This window comes from Lipomyces chichibuensis (genome assembly GCF_038497645.1).
Source record: "Lipomyces chichibuensis strain CBS 12929 unplaced genomic scaffold V1513scaffold_21, whole genome shotgun sequence".
In the NCBI taxonomy this organism is placed as follows: domain Eukaryota; kingdom Fungi; phylum Ascomycota; class Lipomycetes; order Lipomycetales; family Lipomycetaceae; genus Lipomyces; species Lipomyces chichibuensis.
This window is the reverse complement of record NW_027117473.1, coordinates 205,572-225,179: the sequence shown is the minus strand read 5'-3', so window position 1 is coordinate 225,179 and position 19,608 is coordinate 205,572. Positions and strand designations below refer to the sequence as shown.

Genomic DNA, 19,608 nt, shown 5'->3' with positions numbered 1-19,608 from the left:
CACTTCAGCAGCATCTCATAGCGCTCTGCAAGCAAGCTCTAGCCATTGGAACCATGCACATCAAACAGGCCTGCCGAGCCGATGCAAGTTTACTCCGAAATCATATCCGCTGTGGGAAGCTATCGGCCTAATGAAATGGGAAATTTCGAAATAGGCTTACAAATGCTATATCGGCTCACAGCGAAAGTAGGCCGAAACGTGTTTTGCTGTAGCATGTGAGCTTTCTCTCCAATTCTCTAGCAGCTTCACTATGTCCGGGGGTATACCTTTCCATATTTCGCAGAAATCTTCTTCGTCATATTCGCCTCCGTTCACGTCATTTACTACTGCTGGAAGCTTTGTTCGCCGTTGTGCGCCTGCGAATATTATGGTTGAAGTTTGTGATATTATTTGCTCTTGACTTTTGTACCAAGGGGTGCTTTCGGTTCCAGAGATAACTGGTTTAGTTTTTATGTCCCTTAACTATAGCTGAAAAGTATATAAAAGAGTGCAAGACACAGCGCTTCTCAATGAAAATGGTGAACAGTACCTTTCCGACCAAATCTCCCTCCACTTTCCGTACCAATGATGGCCATTCACCTGTCGTTCCCTGTCATTTCCTGTGGAAATATTAGAATTCTGGTTCGGTCGTCATTGAGTTGCTTAACTATGTGTTGTGGTTAATTGATTAGTCAGTGCGGCAACATTGTGTTGATATTCAGAAAGTCAAAGTAGTTGCTGTTATAGTTACGCTTTAAGCTGTCTGCATTGACACGACGATTATTACAATTATGTAAGTCTTTCTAGACGCTGTAGAAGTCTCCATTTCATTACAAATAAGGTCATGGCTTACACTGCGTACTCACTCATCTTTGTTAATCTGATAAGCTGTGCATGTCGCGACATTCTCACTGCAATTGGCAGATTCCAAACCATCTGTGGAAAACCAAGTTCAGCTCGCAGCCGGGTGGCCGGTTTTGCCTCGACCATGCTTTTCTTTGATCAATCGAGATTCATATACGCACTTCGCCACTGCATGACTTGACGCGTACCTATGCGCCGAGCGTTCTCTCCGAGATTGTCACGTATGGTTGCTGATTGCAGCAGCCATCATGAGACACCAGTGTTGTGAAGGTAGGTACTGTGAATCGGATCCAGCATAGAAGTTCTCACACCGTGCACCTTGGCGACATGCAAGGATAGCGGACGCAGCCATTACGTGACTGCTACCGTGCGAAGAATTGCGCAATGGTTGTATAATTTTGGCACTAGATGGGGCATGTAGCCAGATAACGAAGGAAAAAGAACCGAGCGATATCGGCTAGAGGTTCGTTGCACATGTATTCTGCGAATCTGTCCCAGGTACATCGGGGCAATTCAAGTCCGCATCAAACGTTCCAATACTGTCAAAAATGTACTAAAGATGTAGGATATATCATAACACTGCACATTTTACTGCTAAGCAACGTCTTGAATACAGAATGGAAAGGGACACATGCATAAACCACCGTCATGATGTAGCTAAAAGATCCGAGAAAATCAACTTCGTCTTACGTTCTAGGCTTGCCCCGATGGATATGAGTTACGAATAGATGCCTGTGGATTGACAAGCTTACTTAAATAAGAAAAGCCATGAATCCAACCATTGCGACGTCAAACCTTGGTTGACCATATGCAAGAGATCAGACGACAGCATTGCGACAACATTATCAAGACGACCGTTTGTTGTACGGATGAAAGTGCTTCCCAATTGCAGGTCCCGGATAGGTGGTGGATACGATTACGGTACTGTCGAAATTTACTATTATTCGTAAAGTTAATCGCAAATTTGAGAACATAATCGTAGAGTAATCGTATAGGGTTAAGACGGCATATGATGGAGTCAGGAACTATGAGAAAGCTTACTTTACTTGCAGACCACTATTCAACTGCAGCTGAATTGTAATTTTGTGTCTTTTTTATTCAATTTATCTATTTGTCATCTACGCTCCTTTCAAGGGCAGATAATGAAGCCACGTGCATGACTATACGATTTTTTGCGAGGAACCAACCTCAGCGCTCGTATACTTAATCGTAAATTTTCACTTGGACTCGTATAGTAATCGTATTTGACTTTACGAACACGAATAACGAATAACGATTAATCGCAAATCGTATCCACCCCTAGTCCCGGATCTGAGGAATGGATAGAGCTCAGTTGACACTTTGGTTGGGAATGGTTCTTTTGGTCCGTTGTTTTATATTATCATGGAACCCATAAGTTCTCGATATTCTCTAGGTTGGCTCCCGTCAACATTATTTTTGAAATGCCGACAAGAAAAAGAACCGAAGCGAATCACAAGACCACAGAGGGCTGTTACAATACAACGTCGGCAAGGTCAGGTCGAATCGGCAATCGGCAATCGGCATTGCCCATGATTATCGTCTACCGCATGACAGACAGGAAGCTTGACGATACGATATCGGCAACATTATTCCCTATAAGCCGATTTTTTTTGCTTTTGACAATTAGTTTTCCAACACTAAGAAATTAATCTCGACAAGCAGACAGTCTCTTTAAGTCGATTGAAAGTAGCTGTAAACAATACATCGGTTTAATAGGATCTTACTGTATAGGAACGGGTCTTTTTGGACGTACCATATAAGTTAATCTGTAGTACTCTAATCCGTAATTTGTAACTTTAGCAAATAACTGCCTGTCTCATTTGGCCGCAATGTCTCACTTCGAGAGAACGACTACTTGTTGTAATCGCCTGCCTACAGAGCCCTTGACGATGGCAGGGATGAGGAAACTGCGGCCGAAGACCGAGTCGCGAGTTCCACGATGCCAGCGACTTTATTAACGAGTCAGGGCGACGAGGTAGAATCAGCATCACAATTGGCACCGTCGGAACCATCAAATTGCAGTGGAAAGGCTGTTTAGTGCGAGAAGAGGTTTTGCGCGGTGTTCGGAGGCACTCCACAGAAGGGTGACGATGTTGATCCTTATGGGAGACATATACGATAATTGAGTTATTGTGTGATTAGCGTAGGGCAAAATACAATTGTTCAGACAGCATCCTTGGCTAATGCGATATCGGAAAAAGTTACGCAATTATTTTGCCGATATTGACGATCGATATTGACGATCAAAAAAATAACCGTAAAACCACAAACCACAAGCCGAAAAGAAACACAAGTTGACAAACCGCAAATCGAACGTCGTTCGAATCAAAATTAACCGTCTATTAACCGAAAGAGTCACAGATCACCAAAGCCAGCAATCCGCCAACACTGTCAACAGTCCCGCCAAACATTGGTTAAGTTGCTTCGCATCCATAATTCTGAGGTCGAACTGAACCTGTTGGCTAACACAGCGATTCTCGGGACCGGTGAAAATAAAATAGTGCGACTTTGCGAGAATACACATTGGAAGTTTGGAACCACTTTGCTGTGTTAATGCCGTCTTTCCTTCCGATAACGTCTTTGGTCCAGGGGTTAGTGTCCATTTAAGATTTTAGAATGCCACATTCCAAGTGCCCAATTGTCGCTCCTATTAGCCTGATCTAACATATAGCAGGATCTCTATTCAAAGGCTTTGGATTGAATCGCTCTAGTTTTGCCATGGCAAGGTCCATCTTCCGACTCGGAACGCTTGACGCCAGTTCAACTGCATCGATTCCGTCAATGCGTCCCTCCAGCCGTTGGCGCTCACCGTGTTCGCTGCCATATCAAGTTTCCTGATTTCGGCCCTCGCTAGCCTTGGCGGATCGACATGAATATCGTCACTAAACACATAGCAAGTCCCACTGAAAACGCCAGTCGCCTAACCTAACCTTTTCCAGAGTTTGGATTGTATGCTAAATCAAAACCTCTACAGCCTTGTTGTCGGCAGCTTAAGCATAATGTACCAGCATTGGCGACGCCTGCGCCTACAAATGATATCGTCGTTTATGAAGTGCGACACATGGATTAATACCTATTGAAACATATAAGGACCAGTTATAATCATGGTTTATGGAATAATACGCATTACACCAGTAGTCCAGTGCCTACAATAGATAAGAAAACACAGATTGGAGGGAAATGAAAAGGCATATAGTCACAGGACGAGTAGGCGAAGACATATACACATGGATGTGGCACCGGCCGGCACGTCTACTTGCCATAGTAATTATCATCAGCGTAGACGGCGTAGAAGTTGTACCTAATTGTCAATAGTGCTTACTACGAATGACCCAATCTCTACACACTAGTCCTCGCTCTTACTTACCTACGAGACATGTCCTTCAACTACTTCAATAATAAAAATATGGACCGGTTATTCATACTATAAACTCGGCTCTCACATCGACCAGCTTACTTTCGAATCAGACTGCTAACACTTTGCTTCGGGCTTTACCAATATGCCCAAACTCTGCACGCCAGAATTTTCAAAAAACTTTTATTTGCTTGTTGAAGCATTCATTGCCACTAAGAAGATTCGTAGCTTAAACAATAAAACCTCCGCCGCAAACGTGACTATAAAATTTCGACTTCTACAAGATGAGGAAATCACCTAATGCTTGAAATTTAGTTCATTATAAGATATGGTACAAATAAAAATAAGACATGAGAATGATCAAACTATAATACAAATGTCCAAAATCCCACCTAAGTAACATGCCACAATCAGTTTCCTCAGTTTCCCCTGTAACTACTGTAATCTTCGAATATACCCAGCCAACCCGTAACAATCTCGGTATAATCCTCCCAACCAATGTCTGCTTCTCGCCTTCGTAATAGCTTCTCCTCAATCGCTGTGTCAATAGCCTTTTCTCTTTTGTGGTAAATATCTTCCAACGTAACAAGATCAATCTCCGGTACTTTGGGAATCGCTAATCTGACAGCTGGAATCTGACTATCAACCCCGCTTTGCTTCTTCTTCTTGCTAACCAGATCCTCGTCATCGCCCTTAATTCCAAGTTTACGCTTCAATTCTTTCACCATGTTACGCTGCTTGAAGGTATCCCAATCCAATTGCAAACTGTCTTTTCGCAATGTTTCGCGTTTCACAACTAGCTCTGTAAGCGATCGAGCGGCGTCCATTTCTGCTTTTAGACGTCTTAATCGTTCTGAGCTTTGTGCATCTGATCTGCGAGTCTTTCGCACTTGTCTGAACTCTCGCCGCCGGAAACATGTGTAAGGATCAGAATCATCTTTATCGCCTTCTTCAAATTTGAGTGTATACATTATCGGTCTCCCACGCCGCTGAATTCGACGTTCTTTCCAATGAGGATATATCATCTTGGCAAAGTTGATATATAGCGGGAGATTAAACTCAGAAAATGCGCTTTCTAGCTCTTCGAATGAAAGTATCTGTGATAAATCCGTAGATAAAAAAGGTTGTCGGTCGGCAATCGCCGTCTCGAATTGGTGCATGATTTGCTCAAAAACATCTTCTGTGCATTTTTGAGACGCAGACCGTTTTGTTGAATTGATCTTTTCCAAGAACTCAAAGTCATTCTCATCCAAGAAGTAGGGACAGCCGCTAGTGTCTTCGACGGTAGAGGAGAACCGAATATAAGTTGTTGGTTCAGTGAACTTTTTTGTATAATACTTCGAATATCCCTCAAATATTTTTGAGGCATCGGGTGTTGGGATGTATATTTGCTGTACTTTCGCACCGGCAGCAGCAGCCAGAGACGCGTTGATTGCAGCTTGAAGATGATGCTCCTGTAAACAAAGACAATACGTTAGTAGATCGGCCAGACAACAAGTGGGTTAGGGTAATGTGCAAATTTTCATACCTCTTCTTCGCCTTTCTCAACGCCGGTTTCAACCTGTTGTATCTCGCGCTGCTGTTCTTCCTCGAGATCGGGGATGTCGATTTGCCGTAGAACCTGTAGGCCCTGCTTGACGGAAATTTTTCGCTGGCGGAAGCGAGCAGAGCCGGTCTGTTTCATGGTGGCGACTTATCTAGAGCGACCGGCTTTAGCAACGCACAGGACCAATCCGTGCGTGAAAAACACGGCTTCCGCAGCCACCCTATTTAAGAGCATATGCTAAAGCCTGATTCCGTCAACGAGGATGGATTGATTGCCAAAATGCGCCGATGGTCGATATAGGTCGCGGGGTAGGCGCTGTTTTGCCACGATTGTCACACCAAGGTTTCGGGAGTGATAAACGACGCGATGATTTTGAGCATGGGTTACCAAGGTTATGGGTAATTGTTACCCGCCTTGATCCGGATCGATGACTAGTATAGATCGGCTGGGCTGTCTTTAACGACGTATAGACATCCGACCAGCATTTCAGAGAAAACAACTACCAGGTGAACGTCAGTCGCAGCGTCTTTCAAAGTATGATGGATATGTTCTTTGGAAAGATGCTGGCGTCAGTCTGGGAAAGAGTGCGCCGTACAGTGTGTACCACCGAGATCAGGAATGCAAAGCCCTAACCCGCCCTGCAAACTCACGTGGCTATTAATTTTTGCTCAAACCAGGGGGTGAACGCCCACACAGATCTGTTTCAAGATGATGTTGAGATTCGACATCCAGTGCTGGTCGTGCTGACAATGGTCCATACCATTGTTACATCTCCTGTGACTAACTATTACATTGTGCAATATATTTCTATCTTTCGAACTGCCTCGCTGATACGACAGAAGCACCAGCTGTTAATTGGGCACTAGCGAGGGCCAAAAATTGACTCTAGACAGATCACAGGGGCACTACATCTTGCTCTATATTGGGCTTGTTATAACACAGTCTGATATCTTCAAAAACTTCGATTACTAGGCATACGTGTCAAGAATTGCTGCAGTGAGCGACGCGGTATACGAGCGGCGCATAGCTCGATGTCCACCATACATTTATCAGCTGCTCCGCAGCCAGATAGCGATCGGTATGCATATAATCTAGGTGGACCGAGGAAGTGTATTATTGACCAATTGTAGATCTGTCCCATCGACGTCGTTGACGGTTCCGAAATCACCCACAATACCTCATATAATGGCCGAGAGCAGAAGTTCGCCCGGGCATATGTCCTCGCCGAATATAAAGGCGACCGAATCCACTTATTCTGGGGTTCCACGCAGTCTATCGCCCGTCATTGATCCGCCGACCTCGAAGATAGCGGTCAAGGAAGGCGTACAGAATACAAAAAGAAGACCTCCGAGTCTAGTTATAGACCAGTCGATTACAGCGCTGCCCTCTCTACACATGAGTTCGAACTCCTCGGCAGACTCTATCTCTTCGGACTCGCAAAAAGCATCACCGCCCTCCACGGTTGTGTCGGGAAAACAGACGAAATCAGCCAAGGAAATAATTCAGGGACTGGCCCTACACTGCGTTTCGCCAGGGCTGCCTCCGATGAACTATGAAATGCTGGAAAATGTAATGAGAACCAAGGCAATTGAGAAACAACAGCGTCAGCTGATTGCGTCTCGTCAGAAGCCCGTTGACGAATCTCCAGACTTAAGCTTAACTATAAATAGTGATCAACAGGACAAGGACAATCTAATGGAAGACTCCAAATTGCCTGAGCAGGCAGTGGCCAGCAGCGGCAACGAGTCCAGGAAATCTTCCCGCAACGAGGACATGAATAGAATGCGCATGAAAGTACCAGCTCCTCAGTCACAAACTAGAGAGCCGCGTTCGGCAATGAAGGGACGGAGTTCAGGGTATGACAAGTCTGCTTCATCTGTGGCAGAAACCGGGCGAAGAGCTCCACGACCGGCTAGTATCCGAATCGTCGATCCGGCAAAATATCAAGAAGGCGACTATGAACGCGCCATTCGATCAGCACCGCTTGTGAACAGTATGAGGATGGAGTATCCGGAGGAGAGTCCGCACAATACCTCAAAATGCCACCAGATTGATCGACGATTGTTAGCTCAGGGCATGTATCTTTGCAGACGACCAGTATCATCTCCAGTGTTTCCTAAGAACAGGCTTACGGCTCAGAAGTCTCGATATATCGATAGTTTGAATGATGCTGGTGCGTTTCCGGTCCCTCATAGCGCGAAGCCAGCATTGTCAAGTGCCGGTACTTCTTTACGAGCACGAATTCATCCAGAGCTATCAAGCCATACCCGAAGATTGTCTGCACATGCGTTACCGCCTAGACCCGAGGTTTATTATTCACACAGTGTGTTTCCATATCCACCTCAAAAGCGTGCAAAGCATCGTCGAGAACCTCAAAGCACACTTCAGGCAAAACGACCTGCCGATTCTGACTGTGAATGCGAGGAATGCCGAAGGGCTACCACTAGTACAGGTGAAGAGTTGCACAATGTTAGACGGCAGCAGATGGGTGAAGACGGTGCTTGTCAGAACCGCATGAAACGTCAAAAATATTTAGAGTTATGCGCTGAAATGTGGGACTTGTTCCATGAGACGCAGTGAACTATTGTGTCTAGCTTTTGGAGTGTCTCTCCGTTGTGGCTTCGGCTAATGGGTTGACTTTGCCTAATAGGCGTGTTTGGATATTGTTATTTGTATCACCATGTAATATGAAAGTTCGACTACTTGTATCATAATATATTTATTGTAAGTTATTAATGTCTCTGCTCTACGGGGTGTCTAGGTAAGTATTGCATTGCCATTGGACGTGTTAATTCGATGCATAACGGTAATCTATAAGCACCCAAGCGACCTGCACACTTTCGCAGAATTGACACAGTCCAATTTTAAACCCTTGATTCTCCCACAAACAGAATGGAATCAACTTCAAACGAAGCCGGATTGAATATTGCTATCAAGGCCATTGAGCGAGACCCGAATCTTGGTAAAAGACGTCCGCAGCGATATACTCTGGTAGCGAATCTACTCTGAGGAGTGGTTACGGGCACACCGTCACGAAAAGATATCCCGGCCATTCGCGAAAGCTACAAACTTAGAGGAAGCTACGACATATAATCGATCTCGATTTGCGATCATTTCCTCCTAGACTGTCTAATGTTGAAGATATGGCTAATTGATTGCTACCCCACCGCGAAGCGAGATGCAGGAAAGAGCTGGCCTTCAAACTTTGTCATGCGACAACGCGATATTGCGCGGTGAATGAACATGTCATGGCCTTGCTGTGAATAGCTGGCATATTCTGATTTCACAAGCCGATCCTTGAGTACATGGCCTTTACAAGGAGTGTCTGGACTCGCCAGACATGTTCTGGAGTACCATGGCTAACGAGCTCCTCACTTTCTCTCTCTCCCTCTTCGCCCTAAGTACGGGGCGACTCTGCGTGGTTTGTTGAACTACAACTGTGTCGACGACATCGCCGATCCCGGCAGAATTGCCGACATCTACGAGGCTGATTAGGAGGAAGAGGACTCACGCAAGGTCTCATAGGGCGAGCTTCTCCACGAGGTTTCTAAGGTTGCCGCCTCGTTTAATCCTTCCGCGTCAAGTAGAGCGACAGTGTTGCCATCTACCTTCCTATGATTCCTGCGGCCATCATTACTCTTCTCGCCGTCGTCCGTCTTGTGCGATCCACTCCGTTGTCTTCGCAGGTTTCTTGCGTGGCTCGCGAGACTACTGACGAAGGTCGACGTGGTGGCAAGGACTTGTCCATAACACTGGGGTAACGATATTGTATTCCATGGCCTATCGCGATTTTTGTTCTCTGGGACATGCGATTTGTTGGGAGTCACCATTGCCTTGACGAACGGGTCAGATATGTGCTATAGCAGTTGAATCGGATTGCTGCCCCGTTTGGTGTGCCTGAAAAGCGCAGGAGATCTCCGAGATACACCGGACTGCGAGTTATAGAGAAATATTGTGCCCAAGTTATCGTCCTCTTGCATAAAGAAAGCGATACTTTTCCATAAAAACAATTATTTTCCTTCACGCTGCGCTCCAACCACCGGTTTTGCAATTGGAAGTCTGTGAAGGTGGCCATAGATCCGAATTGGCAGGGGTCCATCCGGGCAAATGCTTGCCATCTTCACTCCCTCGGTTGGATGAAGATTAATCCAGCCATTTAATCTGACCATGGTCGAGTTTTGTAGGCGAACAGATGGAGTCTACGACAAGGAAAGCCAGACAACAGAAGGAACCTTCGTCATTTAGTTGCTTTTTGAATTTCAGATATCTCTACAATTTGATGGAGATATCCTAAACACCATCATCATAGTTTTTAATGCGGAGAAAGTGAATGGCGGTGCCATAGTTCAGATTTACGTCTCTCAATCACGCCGCATCAATTAATCATCCTCCAAGGATTCAAAAGGATAAGAGAAGTTCGGAGGTGCCATTTGTACAAAATGTGCATTCGCGTTCGGGACTAGGAGCTTTTCTTTGCTATTTACATTCCGTTTTCTTCCGGAGGGTCACAATGTACGCCTTAACAACGCCGTCATCCTGCCACCATCTTACGACTTTTCCAAACATCTTAAATCGCTCAAATTTTAGATATTTTCCAATACCATCTCGTCCACTTCCTCGCATTTCGATGAAATTGGTGAGACCGGGAAAGACATGGTCCGATATATCTTCGAACTGGACGGTCCATCCGCGCTCTCTAGTAAACCCAGAATCTTCAAGTAATCTCATATACTCTTCTATAGAAATAAAGTTTCTAAAAGGAGTTCGTGCAAGGGCACATATTACTCGCAATCGCAGCCACTGCGATAAATTTAGCTCTCTGCCAGCCAACAAATCCTCCGCAGCGAAGCAAACTTCTCCCCGGTCATCACCATTTTTTAATCTTTTCTCAAAAGCACACTCTAACGCCCCATTGACAAACTTAAAGAAATTTTTTCGCGACGGCTGAAAATGGTACAAGCAATCCAACGCCAAGATCTTGTTTACGCGACCCTCCACTACCGTGGTATTCAGTATTTCCGTGGGCCAGGTAGTAAGTGGATCACTTGCGTCTAAAGCCAAGATATGGGCGTTTCCTAACAAACCTCGCTTTTTAAGTGCAGCGTACGCAAGATCACTGTGAGCTTGAAGCGACGTTATGCCAATGTACCTGCCGACGAGACGTGAATACAATACCGACTGATCACCGCAACCAATCCCCACATCAATCATTGTATCCGCAACATTGAGCCGTGCTGCGTCAGAAAGCTTTATGGCTAAACTTTTTGCTGCCAGTTTGAAGTCTGTAACAGTTGAAGAGCCGACTGGAGGGGACCAATATCCCATGTTGTTCCATGTTGATAGGGGTTCAGAATCCAGATTCAACATGACGTGCGCCAAATCATACACTTCCCTAACTGTCACAGTATCGTTGAGAAACCTCGAATAGATATGCCTCCCAGTCGTGAATACCGCCGCTATGATTCCTGATATAGCAATATACACACCGAGGAATAACAATATTCGTTCCAAAATAACAGCAGCATATGTCGAAGCGTCAAGCGTAGTTGTCGTAAGAAAACCAACGTAAACCGCTGCAGAGCAAATAATTTTCACCGTCAGTAAAATTATGGTGATTTTAAAAGCTGTCATTTCACCGAAAGCACACAGCAGGCGAGTATGGGCATGCGGCCAATGAAAATAGATTGGCCGAAAATATATACAGTAATCATCTTCCAAGCTGCTACCCTAAGCCAAAGGGGCTAATAGACCCAACCATTCCTCTTTGGGACTAGCGTCAACTGGACTATACGCACAACACAATGAAGGGTTCGAAATTCTCGGGCCATAAGTACTAAACTCTTCAAGAAGTCGGTTAAGTGGCTAACGTTCTCATAGTGCACAGAGTCAGGCCCTACTAGATCGCTTGGATGCAACCATATTGGCCTTGCCCTTTTACAACAGAATATCTACGCGATCTACTCCTCCGACAACCTTCATAGTTTACTCTGCACTAGTCTCGCACATGAACAGTTGATTGTCGAATCTACATATTATTTTTATTGGATCGCGTTTCATATTATGATACAATTCTACGAAAATTTTAGACCTATAAGTCTCGCCAAAAGTCACTCCATGTCACTGGTTTCCGCACAGCATTCGAAAATCCTTCGTGAAATTGCACCCACACTCGTCCTTCCCTCAGTTGTTTCATGCGTTCTTGCCACTCCTGCAATGAGTTCTGCCGTGAATGGCCGCCTAGCCCTGATAATCCGGTCGATGTCGCAGACGTTTGCGACTTGAAAAACGAGATACGGGATGGATTTATCGGCTTTTCCTCTTCTGGATCGGTAACGTCCACATGCGTTCGGTCCGGCTTGAAAAATGAGGACATTAGCCCTGCCTTGTTCGACGCGCTGTGCTTGCGCTTTGCCTTGTGCAACAAACGGAAATCCTCTTCACTTTCCTGAGCCTCGTGGTCCACGCCGTCAAGACTATCTGACTTTCTTCGTTTGACACCTAACGTCTGCGATCCTGCCGCAACAACGTTACGCTTGGAAGCCCGGAGTAGCATATTTCGCTCCATCTCCTGTGATATACATTGCCGAATAAGATACTTTCCGACAGCTGCACGATCCTTGTCTTGAGTCGAAAATAAGGCAAGCTGTTCGATAGGCGGGTCCATTCTAAACACGTACGTTCCATTATCGCAACGTTGCTGAATATATTTCATGGCAAAATCGATCATGACATCAACGGTGTGCATCGTCATTATGCGTTCTTGCTCCAATACTATACTCGCATTCACGGGATTTAATTTGGGGTTGACAATGTGCATGAGGTATGGCGCTAGTTCGGTACAAATTGTGGAGCCATTCCGGAAGGATTGTTGAGTAGCCGCAGAAGCGGAACCTATTATCTGCTTCACCAGATCCTTGTTTGATTTCTTCGCCTCGTATGCTTCATAATCTGTCTTCGCTATTGCATACTCTTTGAGCGAATTCGAATTGCTGCTAAACATAGAGTGAAATGCCCCGACCGGGTACGATAAATATGCTGCCAAGTCAAGGTGTTGGTCCTGGTATATGGAATGTGAAAGCGTGTCGTAAAAATGCAACCATTCACCAGCCTCCACGGGCTTTGCAAGCATGTCATCGGCGTAATACATACTTGGATACATTGTGAAGCAACCTAGAGCTAATGTCAATTCAAAATCTGAAGAGAAAGCCCTCAGTGTAAGAGCTAACCTGTCACCACTTTATCAAATTCGGCGCTTCTCTCAACTTTCTCAATCACCGCCCGGATGCTCTCCTCTTTGTTTCCACAATGTTTATCAACCTTGAATACCCGGCCGACGATGACGTTTGGATTTACATTGACGTCCTTTTGGCCAACACTGCTACTCCCAATGCGTTTGCCACTCATGTCGAACTGGAGAGTATTAATGCATCCACGAACATCGCCATCCATAGAGTCGACTAATTCAGTCAGTGTTCGACTATCGACGAATAATTTCTCGCGTGCACAGATCTCTTTCAAGCGCGGAACAATGTTCGGTGTCGGTGCACGGCGGTATGAAAGTATTTCAGCAAGCGGACGGAGACTGCGGAGAGCAGAAACGAAAGGGTCATTGCAAATTGCAATGACGGGACGAAGTAAATATTTAGCAGTCTTTTTACGTTTATTTTTAGAGTCGTTAGCGGAGGTTCGGTGACCTTGCTGTGTCGCTTTCGAATCCGAGCTGAGAATGTCGAGAAGGACACGAATGAATCCCTAAAGATAATTAGTACGTACATCGGTTACGAATGAGTGCCATACAGACTCTGCACCACCATCAATTTCATCAATGATTATGCAGACGGGCTTTGTGCCAACGCGATGAGAATCAATCGCTCCTCGTATCTTATCATGCACAAGCGCACCACCGCGCTCGTCACTCGCATTGATTTCAAGAACATCGTATCCCGCCTGACGTGCTGCAACGTGCGCAACAGTGGTCTTCCCTAGTCCGGGTGCACCGTGAAGCAGAAGAAGTTTCTTGTGTGGTCGGTGAAATGGATCTGTCTGGACGAGCTTGCCTGCATTGGAGTTTCCAACCCGCCGTTTGTTAGGTGCAGCAGAAACTGGGTTTTTGAACACCACATGAGACCACTGCTGCAACCATCGCAGTAGTGTCCTGTGGGTTCGCTACTTGCCGTTAATAAACGGAATGATATCAGAAGGCTCGGACGTACCTCATCGCCAATGAGATCGATCCATTTCTTTGCTCTCCACTTTTCAACCCATAATTCACCTTCACTGTTATTGGCAAACAATGCATCGTACTTCGTACTAACCGTTTCTGGTTCGTTCTGCAAAATTCTTAGCTTCTTGTCGCGATCTTCTTTCTCTATATCCAGCATGATCTTCTCAATGTCAACTCCATAACTTGAACGCTTGTATTTATCGCCTGAAGACGACTCGCGCAATGTATTGAATAGAAACCGCGATCGAGCTCGCAGAACGATCTCTCTGCCGTTTGATCCTTTCGCCTTCCGATAGAACGCATTTCCATGGTCTGAATGTGGCAGAGTCAGCGGTCTGACTTCCGAGCTTTGGCCATCGAACAAAGGAATCTGGGAATCGGAATTAGACTGTTGGGCCTCCAGGTAGCATTTTCGTCGCTGAACTGTATTGGCCGAGTCTAAATCGTCTGTAGCAAAATTTTCATCTTGTGTGTCGTCAGCATTTTGTGCGTTATCGAATTCCTCTTCTGGAGGCAAGATGTCAAATTCTTCTTCTGGCAGTACATCGAAGTCCGGCGCATCTTTGATCATCTGCGCATGCCAGTCATCTGGTGGTGGCAGTCCCAAATCATCCTCAGCTAGCGCAGATGGCAGTGACTTTTTCTCAATTTTGTCCAAAGGTGAATCTTCAATCGCTATTGCTGCTTCGCCATCTTCTGTGGCCAACGTGATTCTAAACGGAAAGTCTGTTGTTTCTGTGTCACCGGCGAGAGTCAATGTATCAGGTGCTTCTCGAGCAGATAACTTCATCTCATTCATAGAAATTGTAGATGCAGTTGCGAGCGGCGATTTCGTTGAAGAGTCTTGTCCCACATTGTCGTTGATTACAAAATCAAACGGAGAATCTTTGATGACAAAATCCCACTCTCCTTGCTCTTGCTGCTTCTCCATAAGCTGAATTTGACACGCCGCACCGCTATCGGTAATCTCAGAACCCTTGGTGGATACACCAGAAGTCGATGGTTGAGATATAGTGGCTATGGCTGCCGAAGTAACTGACGGATCTTCTTCCGGCACGTCACCATCCTCTATGAGATCGAAAGCGAACAGCAAGTCCGTTGCCAACTCCTCTTCTCCCTCCATGTCTGCCCGATGCGCCGTTGGGAGATCTGTAATGCGGTCTATGGCCAGATCTGCGACGAAGAGGAGACTGCGCAGTCAATTGGGATCAACCACGCGAGCCGCCGAGTATAAACCATTGATTTACTAGTTCCTACCCTAACCCGTGTATTGTACGCGTCGAGCTATCCGCGAGCTTACTTTAATTATACATAGTTTCATTCCTTCAAGGCTTGTGCACTCTACGATATTACGACCGATAGCTAATTTTTTATTCACAACTATCCTAGATAACTTACAAATTAAAGTAATTAAATCAATGTCCTGAAGAATACCCATAATCAAGTCTGATCTGATAATACGTTCGCTACTGATTAGCTTAAATTAGAAGAATAATATGATGAACCAAGACAATTTCCGGAAATATAGATATGCAAAGAAATTTTTTCATTCCTTCCGTTTTCACCGGCAAATTATTCGCCATTTCCCAAGACTAAGCCACGAACGAACGCTTATTCACAAGGAAGGAGAACAGTGCCGACTGGTGGCGGGTTGTAATCAATGAAATACTCAATGACACAGTTGCCAGTGCACTTGAGCAAGTATCCCTGGAAGCTGCCAGACGCACATGTGGTCCCCTTAACGAAGGTGTCCTGACCACGGGTCAAAGTAACTGTGTCGACCAACTCACCGACAGATGGGTGGTTGTTCCAGGTGGCAGACTCGGTGAGCTGACTGGTAAGAGCGTAGACATCAATGGTAGTGTCACCCTCGAGGAAGAACGGGAACGTGACAGGGCTATCTGGGAACATGAACTTGAGCTCGCACGTCCCAGTGTACTTGCTCGCGACATCGAACTGAAGGAGGACATCCTGCTCCTCCGTCGAGGACTTGGTGAGATTGGCCCAGTATCCGGTTCCGAGCGCAGTGTTAGGCTGCGCCGAGTTGATGGGGATGATCAAGTTAGGGTACAGCGATGTCGATGGGACACAGGTGGAAGATGTGGGTGTGGTCTTTGGCGTCTCAGTGACTATCGCAGTGGCGGTGGTCGGCACGACGATAGTCGTAGGAACAACAACGCTGGACTCAACGACTATGGTAGTAGGAACAGCAACGCTGGACTCGACGACGACGGTAGTTACGATTTCCTTGGTGGTAACGACAGTGGCGGTCTCAGTGACAACAGCAGTCGCCGTAACGGTCGCTGTGAAGAGCTTGGAGACAGTCGCCGTCGCTGTCTTGGTCTCGGTCTCAGTCTTGGTCGCGTAGAGAGTGGTAGGAGTAAGGATGGTCGAGCCAACAGCAGTGACGGTGACAGTCGCAGACTCCGTGACTGTAGTAGCTTTAGTAATAGTCTCGGTCTCTGTCGTCGTTGCCGTGGCAGTCACTGAGACGGGCTTCACGACAGTCGATCCAAGGGCTGTGACAGTTTCGGTAGCATAGATAGTGGTAGCCAAAACGACGGTAGAGAACTCGGACTCGACGCTGGTGACGTGGATAGTAGTAGGAGCAATCACGGTCGAGAACGAAGGAGCGACGGTCGTAACATAGACAGTTGTGGGGGCAGTGACGGTTGCAACCACAGACTTGACAGAGGTAGCGGTCTCATACACAGTGGCAGCCTGGCATGTAGCAGGAGGAGCACAGAAAGCGGCCTCGAGAGTGAGGTTGACAGCAGTGCAAGCCGGGGAGGAAATGTCCTTAACGTAGATGTTCTTCTGCTTATCGACACCAGTGTCGCAGGCGTAGAAGGTGGTCGAGCCATTGTAGGTAAGCAGACCACCGGAAGCGCAAAAGCCGAAAGGATTAGCGTTGGGTTGAAGGGCAGCGGTGCACTCGAACTGGTAGTAGGGGGTGACATAGCATGGACGACCGAAAATGTCCTGGACGAAGTTAATTAGCATTGAACAATATGATCCAACCCAGCCACTTGATCGAAGGACATACACTCAGAGTGCCGTTAGAGGCGCCGACAAGTGTCAAGCAGGTGGTGCCGTTGCCAGTGCGAACCTGACCATCATAGATCTGGCCAAGATAGCCGGTGCGGACCTGACCGTCGGATATCTGGCCGAGAGTGCCTTCTTCGTCAGTGAGGGAGAAGGAGGCAGACGGCCATTTGCAGGTCGACGCGAACACAGAGGGAAGGGCAACGAGGGCAGGGACGAGCAAAGAAGCGAATTTGGCGTACATTTCAGAGATTAGAAGTACTGACGAGTAGAAATACAAAGGTAAGACGGCGATGGCCTTATTTATTTATTGGCAGCAACCACCAATTAATGACGAGGAAGTGCGGTACAGTAGGTAAATAGGTTTTTGTAACGGAGATGAAGCCGCCTTGCCCAGACAGGCAGTCCAGTAGCGCATTAGCACTGGGACAAGGGTCTTGTAAGGCTAGTGCCCGAAAAGGAATACAAATGAAGATGGTACGACAAGCTATTTTCGTCCACCGCTCACCTCTCACTCACCTTGCACAGACGCAGTCGGACTCACATAATCTGATGATCCTGTTGCACTACCACATCCGCACGGCTGAAGTAACACCTTTTCCACAACTGGCTTGCCCTGTAGCATTCTAGTCCGTATACGAGTCTGCAACTTCCTATCAACTGTCGGTGAATGAAACGTTATGCAGAACAGGTACAGGCACAGGCACCTTGTTAGGATTTAGGACGCACGTGTTATGTGACGTAGTCCTGCAGAGTATCTACTTGTGCCTGGCGCTAAGCCGTATTTGTTCTAGCCATTGTCTTGGTCGCTTGGATCGCCGCGCTGCCGTGCGTTCGTGCGTTCAAACTCTCTGCTGTGACTCGGCTCAACACGACAATCCCGAGGGCCCGCATGTGACCGAATCCCAGATTGATCGTTTTAAGTCGCTATAGTATTTCCGATGCGGGATGTAATAATTGCAGCAGCAGCAGCAGCAGAAGACTAAGTAAGCTTAGGTAGAAAATGCAGCATTGGTAAACGGACCGCGCACTATTTTAATGTCGCTATTGCTCTCCATCCAGCAGTTCTCAATATTTGGAGCTGTGGGAAAAGCCGCCCAACCCAACGGTGCAAGTCAGCAGCGGAGCGGCCATTTAGATTGGCCAGTCACCACTTGCGATGCCGTCGCTCGTTTCCTCGGTTGGGCTATTATTAGTTCCGTATTCGGTTTTGTGACGTGATGCGCAGTCGCATCCCACAAAAACGCTTGTTGTGAATAAGACTCCCCCTCTCATCGCCTCTTCTCCTTGGAAATTATTATTCCAGGGCCTACCATCTACGCTATTTCGCCATAGTACATATTGAGACGATGTGGGTAACCACACCCAAACTGCCGTCTAAAAGTTTACCGCAGAATTCGCTGGAGCTTGCTCGGCATACGGCGCCAGGTATCCAACGGTAGTTGCTGGTACTGCTGCTTGCCCAGAGTGGTCGGCTGATGTGCTCTTTACGATCGCATATAAAAATAGTCATCACGATCTCGAGACGTTCCCTCGAGAACAAATTAGACTGCCAATTCTACGTCATTTTACTATACAAAGCTACAGCTCCGTTCATGTGGCACAGGCCCAGCATTGGGGAAGGTCTTAGACAAAATGATGCAAAACAAAATTAAAGCCATTCGGATTTTTCCTCTTGTAGTACGACAATTCGATCACCACAGCGTTGATTCGTCACCGATGTCCTCAAAAGGTAGAGTTGTTTGTTATGTGCCAATTTTTACTTGCATCCGGGAGTTGTTAGCGTAGCGTCGGAATCTTTCGGTTGTCCAAAATATCCACCATGTAATTATTTGATTGACGTCACTGTCGATATTATTATGTGAAGTCCACAATTACACATTAGTGGCCAGATTCACTACTTGAACCTGTTGCTCAATTGCTTGTTTTGGCACTGGTTAGAAAGGTGCACCAAAAGATCAAAACTATTCGGCAGCTTGTTTTCCATCATCTTGCCTCATTCCTTATGTGTTTTTTCTCGACTGTCACTCTCCGTAAATCGTGCTAAGTCTGCTCGTTCCTCTGTTCCGTTTCCGACGTAGCATAACCGTAGTTCGAGAAATGCCTACCAAACAACTCACAATTATCTTGGCCGACCCAATTGCTGACCTGAACCCAAACCCGCTATATACCCCCACCTCACTACATACAATAATGTCTTGGCTCGCCTCAGTCAGTACATTAGGCTCGCTCTCTGCCAAAGACTAAAAACAGGTGTTAACATGCGACCTCGTTTCTGCCCACAGTACTAGGCAATTATTTCTTTTTTAAAACCGCCTCGAAATTGGCTCACCGATACATATACGATTGTGGCATATTTTTTCTCGAAGACCTCAACCCGGAATTCTACTTCATACTCACTACGGACACGTAATAGATAGAATTTAACTTTAGATTGTTGTTTATTCTACACTTTCAGTTTACTATTGTAATAAGTGTACGAGCAGACAATTTTTACATACTATCCCATATAAAAATAACCATTCCAAAGTCCAACACCCATCACAGGTGACGTCATTGTATTCTGACACATCT

At 46.2% G+C, this 19,608-nt stretch overlaps 5 protein-coding genes across 5 annotated transcripts; 1 reads left to right on the top strand and 4 right to left on the bottom strand.

Moving 5' to 3' along the window:
* Positions 1 to 4,517: 4,517 nt before the first annotated feature.
* V1513DRAFT_446974 (enhancer of polycomb-like-domain-containing protein) lies at positions 4,518 to 6,331 on the bottom strand. Its single transcript, XM_066898341.1, has 2 exons — positions 5,748 to 6,331; positions 4,518 to 5,673 (listed from the first exon to the last, which is right to left on the bottom strand). The coding sequence occupies exons 1-2, from the start codon at positions 5,901 to 5,903 to the stop codon at positions 4,639 to 4,641; spliced, it is 1,191 nt and encodes a 396-aa protein (XP_066752964.1). The 5' UTR covers positions 5,904 to 6,331; the 3' UTR covers positions 4,518 to 4,638.
* A 114-nt stretch (positions 6,332 to 6,445) lies between these two features.
* On the top strand, positions 6,446 to 8,497 carry V1513DRAFT_485488 (uncharacterized protein). Its single transcript, XM_066900473.1, has 2 exons — positions 6,446 to 6,843; positions 6,896 to 8,497. The coding sequence occupies exons 1-2, from the start codon at positions 6,797 to 6,799 to the stop codon at positions 8,343 to 8,345; spliced, it is 1,497 nt and encodes a 498-aa protein (XP_066752963.1). The 5' UTR covers positions 6,446 to 6,796; the 3' UTR covers positions 8,346 to 8,497.
* Positions 8,498 to 10,180: 1,683 nt separating this feature from the next.
* Positions 10,181 to 11,561, bottom strand: V1513DRAFT_446970 (uncharacterized protein). Its single transcript, XM_066898340.1, has one exon. The coding sequence runs from the start codon at positions 11,394 to 11,396 to the stop codon at positions 10,242 to 10,244; it is 1,155 nt and encodes a 384-aa protein (XP_066752962.1). The 5' UTR covers positions 11,397 to 11,561; the 3' UTR covers positions 10,181 to 10,241.
* A 292-nt stretch (positions 11,562 to 11,853) lies between these two features.
* V1513DRAFT_380958 (uncharacterized protein) lies at positions 11,854 to 15,112 on the bottom strand (the record flags this gene model as incomplete). Its single annotated transcript, XM_066895053.1, has 4 exons — positions 11,854 to 12,935; positions 12,992 to 13,517; positions 13,563 to 13,931; positions 13,979 to 15,112. The coding sequence occupies 4 exons, from the start codon at positions 15,110 to 15,112 to the stop codon at positions 11,854 to 11,856; spliced, it is 3,111 nt and encodes a 1,036-aa protein (XP_066752961.1).
* A 153-nt stretch (positions 15,113 to 15,265) lies between these two features.
* On the bottom strand, positions 15,266 to 17,356 carry V1513DRAFT_465034 (ubiquitin 3 binding protein But2 C-terminal domain-containing protein). Its single transcript, XM_066900021.1, has 2 exons — positions 17,036 to 17,356; positions 15,266 to 16,971 (listed from the first exon to the last, which is right to left on the bottom strand). The coding sequence occupies exons 1-2, from the start codon at positions 17,276 to 17,278 to the stop codon at positions 15,601 to 15,603; spliced, it is 1,614 nt and encodes a 537-aa protein (XP_066752960.1). The 5' UTR covers positions 17,279 to 17,356; the 3' UTR covers positions 15,266 to 15,600.
* Between the last annotated feature and the right edge of the window lie 2,252 nt (positions 17,357 to 19,608).

Bases quoted from the DNA above. Each gene is read 5' to 3' on its own strand.
- V1513DRAFT_446974 (XM_066898341.1), bottom strand. From the start codon at position 5,903: ATGAAACAGACCGGCTCTGCTCGCTTCCGCCAGCGAAAAATTTCCGTC. The intron at 5,674-5,747 runs GTATGAAAATTT...CTTTGTTTACAG, and splicing joins TTGAGAAAGGCGAAGAAGAG to GAGCATCATCTTCAAGCTGC.
- V1513DRAFT_485488 (XM_066900473.1), top strand. From the start codon at position 6,797: ATGTCCACCATACATTTATCAGCTGCTCCGCAGCCAGATAGCGATCG. The intron at 6,844-6,895 runs GTATGCATATAA...GACCAATTGTAG, and splicing joins CCGCAGCCAGATAGCGATCG to ATCTGTCCCATCGACGTCGT.
- V1513DRAFT_446970 (XM_066898340.1), bottom strand. From the start codon at position 11,396: ATGACAGCTTTTAAAATCACCATAATTTTACTGACGGTGAAAATTATT.
- V1513DRAFT_465034 (XM_066900021.1), bottom strand. From the start codon at position 17,278: ATGTACGCCAAATTCGCTTCTTTGCTCGTCCCTGCCCTCGTTGCCCTT. The intron at 16,972-17,035 runs GTATGTCCTTCG...AACTTCGTCCAG, and splicing joins CCTCTAACGGCACTCTGAGT to GACATTTTCGGTCGTCCATG.